General features: G+C 37.9%; 1 protein-coding gene across 1 annotated transcript in view; it reads right to left on the reverse strand.

Annotated features, from left to right (window-relative positions):
- Positions 1-3,322: 3,322 nt before the first annotated feature.
- LOC149276415 (solute carrier family 12 member 5-like) overlaps positions 3,323-13,833 on the reverse strand; it is a 35,365-nt gene continuing 24,854 nt past the window's right edge. The window contains exons 19-25 of the mRNA XM_089503678.1: positions 12,455-12,586; positions 11,182-11,289; positions 10,422-10,544; positions 10,119-10,315; positions 6,025-6,039; positions 4,141-4,274; positions 3,323-3,414 (exon numbers count right to left, since the gene is read on the reverse strand). Coding sequence (XP_089359804.1) covers positions 3,323-3,414; positions 4,141-4,274; positions 6,025-6,039; positions 10,119-10,315; positions 10,422-10,544; positions 11,182-11,289; positions 12,455-12,586 — 801 coding nt within the window. The remainder of the gene's footprint in view (positions 3,415-4,140; positions 4,275-6,024; positions 6,040-10,118; positions 10,316-10,421; positions 10,545-11,181; positions 11,290-12,454; positions 12,587-13,833) is intronic.

The raw sequence follows: 13,833 nt of genomic DNA on the forward strand, positions 1-13,833 counted from the left end.
TAGGGTTTTCTGGTTTGGAGTTGGGTGTGGGAATTTACATAACATCTGTAATTATATATATATAATATAAATATATGTATATATTGCACAAATGGCACAAACGTGAGTTCAGTAGGAAACTTGAAGCTTTTGGGAATCCTTCTTTTATGGAAAGTCAGCTGTTAGCTAGAGACAGTTCTGACTCTTGTAGTGCAACTTGGAACTCTTAATTCACTGTTTAGGTCACCATCTTCCCAAACTAAGCTGCCATATTAATAATCAAGTTCCTAGCCCCTCCCCTGAAAAGAAAAAAGTGACACATGGCATGCTCATTAGCAGCATAGACTTACTGGAAGGTTTTGGAGCAGAAATACTGCTCTTCCCATTGTCCACTCTAGTTGGCGCTAATGGTCGAGGAAAGCCCACTCCTCCTTGTCCTACTTACTTTCAAAGGTGATAAAAGGGTTACTAAAATATTTTATTTTCTTAAAGGTCCCTGATATGTCTGCATAGAAGCAAGAATGTGTGCGTTCCAACCTTAACCACAAATAGAGACTTTGCACGTGCATAAGCAAGTTCTAGCATCCCAAGTGCTCCACTAATAATAAACAACACTCCGTGTACCTGCTTATTAGTCCTAAATATTTGTATATATTTTGAGCAGCGCACACATCTTTATTCCTTTTCCCAAACGTTATCTGTTGGCTATGTAGGCAGTATTGTGGTAAGGGTGTTTAATAGACACTTAAAGCTGTCCCAAAAACCTGCACTAAGTGTTTAAATCGTTAACTATATATACCATTCTAACACAGGCTATAATACCAAATGTATTTTATACCAGTTCTTTGCATAAACAGCCTGATACAAGGAGCGGTGATATAAATGTTGTATTAACGTTGCCTGCATTGTAGGGTTTTGTTTATCATCTACACTATACGAGCAAGGAGAGAGCCAGTTTTTCACTCTTTAAGAGGCACTTCAAGGAACAATTAACAAAAACCAAGGGGACACTTTGTTGTTCACATGCAAATCTCAACCAGCCAGGCCACCTGAACACACTGGCTGTCCCTGATGGTGTCATGCACCCCTGCTTCATCCCCTGTAGATGGTGAAGTGCATGATTACATGAATCACAGCATGCTTTCTTTACACAGTAGCTTCACTGAGAATTTGCGATTATCACAAGCATGCGGGACTGGTGAGTTACTCATTCCATACACTGCAAATGGACTACTAAGAAAAAAAGAACTTTCAACACAACAGCAAAACACAAAAATACACCATTGGTTCAGTATATATATTTTTTTTAAGTTAACTCCAGTACTGCTGTAGGAGCCACCACTTAAGTCCTGTGTGTAATACACTAATTTCAAAATAGTCCTCCATTATTTTAAGGATGCATATTTAGTTAACATGAGGATATAATATTTTAGTGGTTTATTTTATGGCATTTACATTAAGTTATGCTAGTGATACAGCATTGAAATGGCTGGGGGCTGGGGGGGGGCAACAACTTGCTGGGTGCTGCTCTAGACCTGAATGAGGACAGCTCCCTAGCCACTTTCCAGGTCCTACTTCTCTACTATGTCTCATGACATGATATTATATCTCAGTACTCTGCCTAAGTAGAACACTTGGTGCCATATACACTATGCCTCTGTGAATGTACCGGCAGTGTAAATAGACCTGTTTTGGACATAATAGATCTGCCTTGTAACTAGCTCAATTTAGCAGTAGTTTACTGGCGAGCCTGATAGCTTAATGAGTTGATCTGCCCCAAGTTTGCTGCTGCCCCCCACCTACAACCATAGGCCTAGTAGACTGTTTTTTTTGTGATCTACTATTTATAAAGCTACTGGGTTACTGCTACTGAATTCATCCTGTAGTGCTCCTTGGCTGGAGGACCAGTTTCTGTAGAAGTGGCACTCTGTCTCTTTCAAACATCTAAAGGGGAAATAGGTGAGGTCCAAACATACATGCACAATACCAATTGTATTCAGTTTTAATAATTCTCCAGTAAACAATGTCACAGATAATTTTATCACACACACCTTTAACTAAACAGCTATCAATCCGATCACTGCTACTTCTAGATTTGCTAGACGTGTTATGGGCAAATAAGTTAATGTAGAAAAAATAAGCACAAAACCACTGCAAAAACAAGGGTGACTGAGGTACAGCATGAGGTGATTGGTACATAAGTTGTCTCTATCCTAGATCATGCATTGAGACAAGAGTGAGAGAATGGCAGCAGCTCATAGTCTCTGGCGGGTGCAGTGTGGTTTCCTGCCACTGATGCTCTATTTAAATAAACAACACAAAACAGGGGCCCAATGGCCCATTTACAAAGTTGGTGTCCTCACTGTGTATCATTCTGCTGGCACAGCTCCTGATCAGAGGGCAGCCTAGGAAACAAAGGGATGTATTAAAGGCAGACTCGAGTTCCTAATTAGTTTTCCCTTTTTATGTGTTTTTTTTGTTTTTTACTTTTGCATCAGATTATTATTGCAACATACTCCTCGGCATCAGACATATTCTTAAGAGACGAACAGGTCTTGCTAAATTTGATTCCTGTTTTTACAGGTCCTTATCACAGTTCCATATGCTCCATTTTTCTTCTTTTTTTTCCTTTCTCCAAAGCGCCTTTCAGCATCTTCTAGCTCTTGTTCTTCCGTTATTTTATATGCAGTCCGGATAGAGTAAACATTTATGCTCACTTAGCTGTTTCCACAAGTACCGTCAGGAGAAACATACTGAAGCCGAGGAGAAGATTGTGGCACTCAAGAAAAGAGCATAGAGAGAGGAACAATTTTAACGATAAGCATGCTGGTGAATACACCCCTCTCTCCCTTAACTTGTCATACCAGTGCCTGAAATGATGAAGCTGGTCTTTCTCATCAATGGGTAAGGATGTAAAGAAAAAACCCAAACCATTACCCTGATTTCTGCCAGTACAACCTAAGTATTCTCCAAGTCTGTGTCAGGGAGAGATTGGTGTAACAGTGGATCACAGGATGCACAAAGGGGCCAGTATTGGTAGCATCTTAAGCAGTGCGGCTCAGTTTAAGAAACGTATGTAGACTTTATGTATGTAAACTTCATCAGCATCTCTCTGATGAAGACATGAGGAACAGTTGCACTTGTGCTGGAATGGAAGATCTGGTGCTGCAGTTCACATGTAAGGGCATTGTAAGGGAAATGGTGGAAGCAAGTGAAGTTTATGAGCACTAATCACATGCCTCCCAACTCTCTCTGAAAAACTTCCTGGATGCCTGTAGGATGTGAGGAGAGAGGTTGAAGGCTCCTGCTGAGTGCAACAAAAACTTCATCCAGTTTTTGCTCTTCAGGAGTAGATGGTGATAACCTCACGCCCTCCACCACGAACTAACATGACCCGATCCAAGTGCTCTGTGAGTACTTCTAAAAATTCCATATCTGTAGACAGTGTTAGCTAAGGAATGGAAAAAGAAGCATCAACACTCCATACGCAACACAAGGCCCATTTAAACTGACCAAGAAATAATGAATATTCAGGACTGGTAAAAGATACTTATTCACTTGCCTGTGATGAGTGCACGTGAGGGCAAAAAGACGACGCTTGTGGTAATGTAATGATTGGAGGATTGGGTCGATGACATCACCGCAAGCACTGACATATTGCCCCCAGTTCACCGTATCAGGGTCTACAGGTATTTATAGAAGAACCTTTACAAGTCTTGTGAATGTAAATCAAATATTATACTGTACTATATAACTGTTCTTTCTTTTCCTGAATATGTGCTCTCATATGCATTAAAGTATGATTGCTAGAGTGCCCATTCAAAGAAAATATGGGTAAACAATTTACCTCTGGCTGACAACACAAATCCATGATACCCAATATAGTGCAGCGGGCTTCATATATTGCACACACTTGCTATTAATTCAATATTGCTATTTTAATCCAGCCAACCATATCAAAATTATACTATTTCAATTACCAACATACTCAAATGAAAATTGCTTTCTGAAGCGTAAAAAACAGCACAGGACATTGTACATCTCTTACTTTCTGTCATCATATGGAAAGATTTACCTATATACACGAACAAGAAAAGTATACATATAAGAAGAGAAGCACAAGCCAACACATATCTATTATTATAGCTCTGAAAAGGATACAATTCTCATCACCCTTCCGATTTCGAGGTGGTCCAGGCATATTTAGAAGAACCAATTTTGCATCACGAGACTTTTTGACGATGACCTCATTCAGTTTCACAGCTGTGTGCATCCTACGAACGTTTGACTGGTTTCTGAGAAGTTAAAAAAGAGCAGTTGAACATTTAACAAAATCAGAAATTAACCGCATAGATAGCGATATCAGTAAGGGCCGGAAAGAAGTTGTGTTTGCCACACTAGATCCATGGAATTTGCCTTAGCAAGTCTTACACGTGCATAATATATTTTAATAAAATGTAATAATTTGACATAAAACTGTCATGAGCAAATAATAAAGAGGAATCAAAAATGTGGAGCAGTAAGAAACAGATGGAAGATTTCTATGGAGCCCAGCTGCAGTGAACTGGCTGTACATCTGGCAATCCGCACCTCATAGAACAGAACTGAGGTTGTGAAAGGGTGCCTTTATTTTAATATCCTTGTATGTTTTTCAGAGCTCATATATCACATATAAAATAGTCTTCATTAAAGTTTATGTGTTGAGTGGGGGGGTCTTGTGACCTTTTTCGACATAGGGTTGGAATATGAATTAGAATAATGTATCATTTCTTTATGGATTTAAACAGAAAAAAAATATAAAAGTAAGACAAGAAAAACATTCTAACACAACTTCAATCCTAACACAAATGACCATAACAGGTCCCAACGAACAAAAACATTAGAATAGAAAAACCCAAAATGCTTAAATGCAGAAAAAAAGACATTATTTTTTTAATGTGAATCAGTAAAATCTTGGGTTACATTTCCTACCATAACAAATGTTATAAATATAGATTATCAAGACTCATGAAAACTACTTTATTATTCATGAAGAAGCATAATAAAAAAGCTGAATACATATTCTCACTGCAAAACAAAAAATGAGCAATACTTGTGGTTAAATCCCTTTGAAAGATCTAGGTGTTTAATTCAGTGCCAAAGATCTCATCTAATGGTGGCGAAGGCGTTGGGAGACATGCACCTCAAGTGACAATATGAGTAGGAACATGGGAGATAGATCAAGCATTGGCCCCTACCAATTCACTGAAATTGTACTCACAGCAGGAGTATTATAAGTAATTTTAACACAAGAATGTGCAATTAATTAGTTTGGGCACTGTGAGCCCCTCTTCTTGTTTAGGGATTTATTCAGTGAGTGTACAGTTGTCCTTCTACCTTGGATGGGAAAAGCCCTTAGAATTTCATCCAAATCAAGATATCACAGAATGAACGTCATTGTCTGAAAACAAATGGACTAAAAATTAAATAGTTTTTGGTCCATTTGCACAAGTCTAGTTGTCATCATCATGTTTTTCTTTTCTTTCTCTTTTTTTTTTACTGCTCTTGACCTTTGTCACCAATCTGCCCAAGACCAGTGCTTCTATCCAATTTCCATTAAAAAATATGCCTTCCACAACATTCCTTGACCAATGTCATTAGCTACATACATGTAGGTGATTCTTGTAGCACACAGATAATTTAAGCCTTGGACTTGCATGCCTTTATGAAACCAAACTAACCAAAATGGATCATGGCATACAGTGAACTCGCAAATACAGAGAACATCATAGAAAGTGGAATCCTAAATTGTAATTACGCAACTATAGGGGCTCTAAGCAATAATAATGAAAAATATTGTAAATGTACCACCCTGCCTTTTCACAAACCGTACAGCAAATGCTCAGGGGCACAGAACTGAATCCTTCCCTTTTGGCTGGATTTTTTATTATGATAACTTTTAACTCATGGTTTAATATATATCATATTTTACTTCTCTTGAAATATCAACAGCATATCACATTATCCCACCCTTTCCCAGAGTATACCAGTAAGACAAAGACTTACAAGTTCTCCCACTCACTTCATGATGCAAGAAAAGAAAAACAAAAATGAGGTTAGGAAGAACATGCCTTAAAACTAGCTTTTCTTCATCAGCAGTTTGTTTCAAACATAAATTGAAAATGATAGATTGATTTAAAAATACATTCCATCATGTATCTGTGTTGCTTTAAGCTGACCACTACGTTAGGTTTTCTTGACATTGTGCATCATGATACAGTATAGTTGGTAAAACCGATGTGTAATTCAATTGCAAACTGTGTTACATCTAAGCTATACTTCTCCGGGGAAAGCAGAATAAGCAACCATACAAGTTCCTGCAGAAAATAACAATTATTTGTAAAATAATATATATTTTTTTTTACTGATTTCTGTTATTGCAGTTAGTTTTAGCTTTTTATTAAAAATGTATGTAGTTTATTCACTAAAAACAATTTTAGGTAAGATGGATAATTAACTATGCATTATGAAGGGTATAACCAGCCCAGATACATCTCCAAGAAGGGATGAGTTTTCCCTTTGTGATGCATTGCTAATGCAGTAAATAATTATTCACCTCACCAAAAACTCACCTACTTCTCTCTGTATATAAAATAATACCCTCAATCAGTGGCTCATAACTCATCAGTCACAGGTCCAAGCTGGACAGGAAACAAGAACCTGAAGAGATCTATAAAGTAATGATGTGAATATACATAATCTGGTCCGAAATTATAACCAGTAGATTTACTTTTTAATAACTATTATTATTATTATTATCTTTTATTTATATAGCGCCAACAATTTACGCAGCGCTTAATACAATACATATATTCAAGGGGTATACATTAGGAGGAGAGTAGTAGGCCCTGCTCACAAGTTTACAATCTATTGAAACAATGTTGAAACAAAGAAGTTGGTATTAAGTGGTGGAGGTTGTGACATCTTTCATAAGAGGGGGTAATGATAGTGTGCTCTAAGCTAATTGATTGTTACAGGTGATATTAGATACTATAGTTAATTTGAATGCAAGTGTACAGGAATACACACAATGCCAGGGATATCCGGCTTTCTCGTTTAGGAGACATAGTATATTTTTTGTATTTCTACTTTATAGTTTCCTCAGCTTTCCCTCATTATAAACTATAAGAAAAGTACCTACTATCCAAATTATGAACTGTATGTACTGTTTAATTTAACTTTGCTTTTCTAGTTCAAAGCTGTCCCTGAGGCTGCTGTTCTGCCAGACTATTATTCTCTAATTAACAGGCAATCAATGAATTAACTTCACGCTGCATGCTCCAAAGCAGTGCCTGATAATATACTGCAAGGAAAACATGGTCTGTCAATGACCCCTGAGGACGCTAGCAGCCCTGCTTTATATGTTTAGGTTAGAGGAGACCTTGGGGTGCTATGTGCACTTCAAAAACAAGTCAAGGGTATTACAAGGCTAATAGTTTGGAATAGGCGTATTTGCTCTTACCTCTCTTGCATTATCCACACTTTTGTACTATATTGTTTAAAAGTATATTAATAATATCTCTGTAGAGCCCGTAAAATTGTGTTAACAGTAGTAGGAGTATTACCCACTGCTAACCTAAAATCCTTTATACAAAACATGCACCTGACTGTCAGCCTGTGTAACAATTACCGTCCCATCTCTCTACTTCCGCTCACCTCTAAGCTTCTTGAAAGAATTGTTTATACCCAATTAACTAAGTTTCATAATTCCAGCTACCTAGTTCACCCTATTTAATCTGGTTTTATTCATCAACACTCTACTGAGATCACCCTTACTAAAGTTACAAATGACCTACGCACTTCAAAATCCAAGGGCCACTACTCCATGCTAATCCTACTGGACCTTTCTGCTGCTTTTGACACCGTGGACCACCCTCTTCTCCTTAAAAGTCTTTTTGGTCCCCGTGACACTGTTCTCTCCTGGTTCACTTCCTACCTCTCTGATCGTACCTTCAGTGTCTCTGTCTCCAGTAACACTTCCCCCCTCCTCCCTCTCTCAGTTGGGGTACCCCAAGGCTCAGTCTTAGGATCCCTTCTGTTCTCTCTTTACACTTCCACACTTGGCAAACTAATACCACCTGTATGCTGATGACACCCAGATCTATCTATCCTCTCCTGATCTCTCTCCTTCTGTCTTAGATCGTGTAACTGTCTCGCTTCTGTCTCTACCTGGATGTCTGCACGTTTCCTCAAACTCAATCTCTCCAAAACAGAACTTCTCATCCTCCCTCCAACGCTGAGTCCCCATCAGTTTCCCTCAATGTTAATGGTGCCATCATCTCCCCGTCTCCTCATGCCCGCTGTCTTGGTGTCACCCTTGACTCCAACCTTTCGTTCACCCCCACATTCAATCGGTCTCTAAAAACTGCTGTCTCCATCTTAAAAACATTGCCCACTTCCGTCTCTTCCTAACACAGCAACCCTTATTATCTCCCGCCTTGATTATTGTAATTCTGTCTTAGCCGGTCTCCCTCTCAACCGTCTCACCCCTCTACAATCCACCATGAATGCTGCTGCCAGACTTATCTTCCTCTCCCATCACTTCACTAACACCTCTCCCCTCTGACTTTTACTTTCAAAGCCCTTCACAGCAGTTCCCTTGCCTACATTTCCTCACTCATCTCTAAATACACTCCTCACCAGTCTCTCCGCTCATCCAACAATCTCCTTCTATGTTCTCCTTTGATTTCTAGCTCTCATGCATGCTTACAAGGTTTCTTAAGGGCTGCCCCTATCCTCTGGAATGCCCTCCCCCGGTCTATCTGTATCTCCCCCTGCCTTTATTTCTTCCAAAAATCCCTCAAAAATCCCTGTTGTCTCTGTAAGTCAAATTATGTTACATACTACTTTTTATGTCCTCTCCACCCATTGTACAGCGCTACGGAATTTGATGGCGCTATATAAAATAATACACTATAATAATAAGAAGAAGTCGAAGAACCACTGATCCACAAGTGGTCGTCAAAGAGAGCCCTTCTAAATACTTGTATACAAACAATGTATAGCGTTCACATCTGTCTTACATTTCTGAAGTTATTGAAAAAAAAAATGTCCATATTACCTTTCCTTTAACCCCTCACAATTTATTATATAAAATCAACAAAAATTCAAAAAATTCTTAGCAATATGTGTAACACTCCACGTTAACAATTTTTAAAAATACTTTCTTAAAATAAATATATAAGGACATACTTGAAAACTTGAGAGATCTCAATGTATTCTTCTCGGTTAAACATTGTCTAAATAATATATCACTCAGTCTTGATTCAAAAACAAAAGCTCATAACCCCTCTGTGCAGCGCAGCCAATAAATAATAATCCATAAAAAGCACATACTCATAGACAATTAGATAATTTATTCAGTTCAACAGAGGTTTTGGTCTGGCTAATGGACCTTTATTTTTGTTAACCTGAATAAATGATCTAATATCTACGTACGAGTACAAGTCCCTAGAGTGCCTGCTTATTATAGATTTTATATATATTTATATATAAGGGGGTAGTAGAAGCATTATTAAACACTCATCTACAGACACCAGACAAGCCAGAAGGCTTGTTTTTCCCTCAGAAATCTCATGGTGCTGCCACAACAACAAGGGATTCTGGGTAGGCACATGCTTATAAGGTCAACAATAATCACCTTATATATATATATATATATATATATATATATATATATACATTCAAACCAATAACCTGGAGTTATTAGTAAATAAAATGTAAAAAAAAAATGTACATCTACTTCATGCCTTGTGAGAGGTTTACACAGTTTTGTGCCCTTTCGGTCACTGGAACCTGATGACCTCTTCCGTTAGGAATTGGCAGTGAGCTCTCCAGTTCCCAGGATGCATGTTTGCATAGCCACAAGAACTTTTAGAAAAAGTAAGTGCATAATAAATGATATAGCTGTTATTTAAAAAAAGAAAAAATCAGACATTATTTACTTCTCTTTTAATATGCCCATGGAGTCTAATAGAGTAATTTTGAAAAGAGATTGGAACATCCACAAAACTCCCATCTATCTATGACATAATTAATTATACATAAAACTATAACATCTTAAGAATTTTAAGAAATGTATTACGGTTTCCTATACATACGGTTTCATGTTGAAGAAATCTTTTATCGCTTCTGGAGTACTGGGACTTTTGCTTTTGTTTTTGTCGGCTGTAAATTTGTCCTTTGTCCAGGTTAGGTGTACTTTTTCTTGAGTCGTATCTGGCTCCTCTGCTGGAGAGTCTCCAAGAGACTCCCTAACTGAAAACTCTGTTGCATTTTTATCATGTATTAGCTGTACCTGAAGATATAGGATGAGGTGATTAGGGAAGTAAAGAAAACAAAACACATGTGCTTATATAAAAATGAGAACAGATTGCTGTGGATCATGAAGGTGTTGGAATTACCTCTTCTTCTGCCTTTTCTTCACATTCTCCCACCTGCTCCTCTGGCACGCTCAGGTGCAGCCGAGAATTAGATGGGTTCTTACGTCTGATTGATCCACGGGACTCATCTGTAATGCTTTGTATCTGTAGAACATGAAAGTATGTCTGCATAGTGATTGCGATTAAACCACAAGTAGGGCCGCTCCCCATCCGCTGCCCCACTATGCCAATCACTTCATTGGCTCCCCATACCCTCCAGAATCAAATTTAAACTTCTGACCTATAGAGCCCTCAACAACTGTGCACCACCTTACATCTCTATCGTCCTATCCAAACATTATCGTGCATACAGCTATGACCCATTTTTTTTTTTTAAAACAACAAATACATTTTATGATCAGAAAAAATATAACTGGTATACAGACACACAAATATACTGTATAAAATATTTATACATGCACGTGATGTGTCAAATGCAGCCATAGTTTCTTCTTATGATGAGTTAGGGCGAGTGCTCCCTATAAAACAACAAAGCTTTATGATATCACATCAATGTGTATTATCTGCCCTAATGCATAAAATGTATAGTATTATGAGGCCCAACAATAAGAGGTACCAAGGGCCTCCTCAGAATTAAGGCCATTCCTGACCACAAGTATGTTCTCCATATGGTATTAATGTCCGGTGCCACTGTTACCAATGTTATCCATTTTTACTTTGCTATTCATAGTACCTACCCTGGTTTTATTTATGCCACTCTCATTTGTATTTATTCATTTACCTCCCTCTCGCGTTCAGTTTTAGTAAGGTGCATCTGCTTCAGGATTTGGGATCTCTGTTCCATGACCAGAGTCTTCTCATAGGTGTAAGCTGAGATATCACTGTCATGCTAAAAACAGAACATTTTATCAATTTTACACTGCATTAGCTTCTATATTCAGTCATTTATTGTTTATGTGTGTCGTTGGATAAACATATAATACTAGTGGAACAAAATATTTGCCAAAGTGGCTGTTTCTAAAATATAAAACAACATATTGGAGTTTATTCACTACAGCAGGAGTTTGCAGGAGAGTTATGATATCAACACATCATCTTTATTATGTATAATGACTGGCCAACCTCTTTAGTGGGATTAAAAGTTAGAGTACCAGGAAAAGTTCAAAAGTATTGTCCATTAATGACACATAATAAAGGTGTAGCTGCAACTCTACAACAAACTCCTGCTTTGATGAATACACTATGTTTTTCACACCAATTTATGGTTTGTGCAGCAATATCAAGCAATTTGCAGACGTAATAACAGTTGTATCTGTAACCAGCAAATGGGATTTGGAAAGTCAAACATTAATAATATAAAGCACAATCCCAAGTAATTTAGAACTCCTGAACATCGACCATGCTTAACTCTAATTAATTTACCTTTCCCAGCTGTTAACATTTCCAGTAATGGATGGTATTTGCCAGCAATTTTCTAAATGTTAGAATGTGATTCTTTTTTTGCCTTTCCTTAAGACACCTCAAAAAGAACACAGGTTTTTCAACACAGATTGGACTACCCAAACTATGTACAATAGTTAGGGCTTCATCCATGGGGGCATGTGGCTGTTCCGTTCTAACCAAGACTACGGTTAGCCTCTGCTAATGGACTGAATATCCATGGGCAGGTATGACTTCTTCTGGACACGATTTGATCTTTTCTTGTAACTGATTATTGTTATTGTTATAGTTTTCCACAAAACATTCTCCCACTGTATTAAAAATATTACATTACATTAGCCCGTTATGCTGCCCTCAGTCCAATATTAGACCAACAGTATTTGATTGCAATATGGCCATATAAAGTACCTGAGTGACTTAACTTCTATGGAGACACCCAATACACAAAACTGCAAACCAGATTTTGATTTAAATATTGTTGGTAGGAATCTTTGCAGGAGAGTTGTGGTTTCAACTCCCTTAAATTATAATTCTTTATAAAGGGCCAACAATGGCAGGACCCATGTGTCATTCTGTGCCAACCTGTGATCCTAAAGAACTTGAAGTTGACTCACCATTTCCACCACTTCTATTTCAGCAGTAATTCTTAAATGATACAGGAATGTGGTCAGATCTTTCTTCATCTGGATACTGTTGTCATCCATTTGAGCTACTGTAAAAATCCTCATTGTGCATCTTTTCCAGACCTGTGTGCGGTGCAAAGTTTCATGTCAACAGCACATAAGGTAATTTTAGGTCATGAAATGTTGTGTCCAGGATGTTTAAGCGACCTGTCTAGATTTTTTGTCAAAGAAAGTAAACTAAAAATTTAAATAATTATATAACAAATAGATTACATTTAGGATATATTAAGGTGCATTGAAAACTTTGCACATTTCACATTTGTCTTGGTATGCTGAAAAGGACATTTTGGACAATGCTATGCTTTGTCTATTCCAGCATGACTGCGCACCAGTACATAAAGCTAGGTCCATAAAGACATGGTTGGATACGTTTGGTGGGGAAGAGCTTGACTGGCCGCACAGAGCCCTGACCTCAACCCCATCGAACACCTTTGGGATCAACTGGAACAGAGATTGCGAGCCGGGCCTTCTCATCCAACATCAGTGCCTAATCTCACAAATGCTCTACTGGATGAATGGACAGAAATTCCCACAGAAACTCCGCAAAATGTTGTGGAAAGCCGTCCCGGAAGATTTGTTATAGCTGCAAGGGGGGGGGGGCAACTATATATGTCTACCTATTTAATATGCAATGTCATCAAAGTCCCTGTTGGTGTAACGGCCAGGTGTCCCAATACTTTTGTCCATATGGTATATATATATAAATATATATATGTAGCGAACAATATCGTATAACATCATATACTGAATGCAATAATAAATTAGATTTAAAGTGGCTTTGTAAATGTAGAGGTACTATAACTGCATTTAGACTTTAGCATTAGAGAGAACCGAGAAGGAAGAAAAGATTATAGGCTACTTATTACTGGAGATTCAAACAAAATGTAAAATAGCTGCTCATTCCTTAGAACTAAATCTTCTATTATATAAGCTGGCTTAGTTTCACATGACAGTATCCCATTTTAGTTCCATAATTTGCCCGCAAAGTATGAGAAGCCAGCCCACTACGGTTAATAATGAACATTGATTTTTAGAGAGCGTGAATGTGCACTGACTCCTGTTGTTATTTGTACTTATCTGTTCCTGATTACCTTGGTACATGCTTGTTATTTTTAACTATAGTAGATAACACGGACTCATAATGGTCAAAGGAGAAGAGAGGGATAGGAAATGGAAGCAGCTGATGAAAAAGCAATCACAGTAGCAGAGAGACAGCAGGTAGTTGTATAACAAGAATGAGGGTAGGGAGGAAATAAAATATGTTAAGAGGAGAAATGGAGTATTAAATTAGGAGGAACGAAGGCACTAAC

This window comes from Sceloporus occidentalis, unplaced genomic scaffold (assembly GCF_023333645.1).
Source record: "Sceloporus occidentalis isolate IW3139 unplaced genomic scaffold, rSceOcc1.0.p SCAF_240, whole genome shotgun sequence".
NCBI lineage: Eukaryota > Metazoa > Chordata > Lepidosauria > Squamata > Phrynosomatidae > Sceloporus > Sceloporus occidentalis.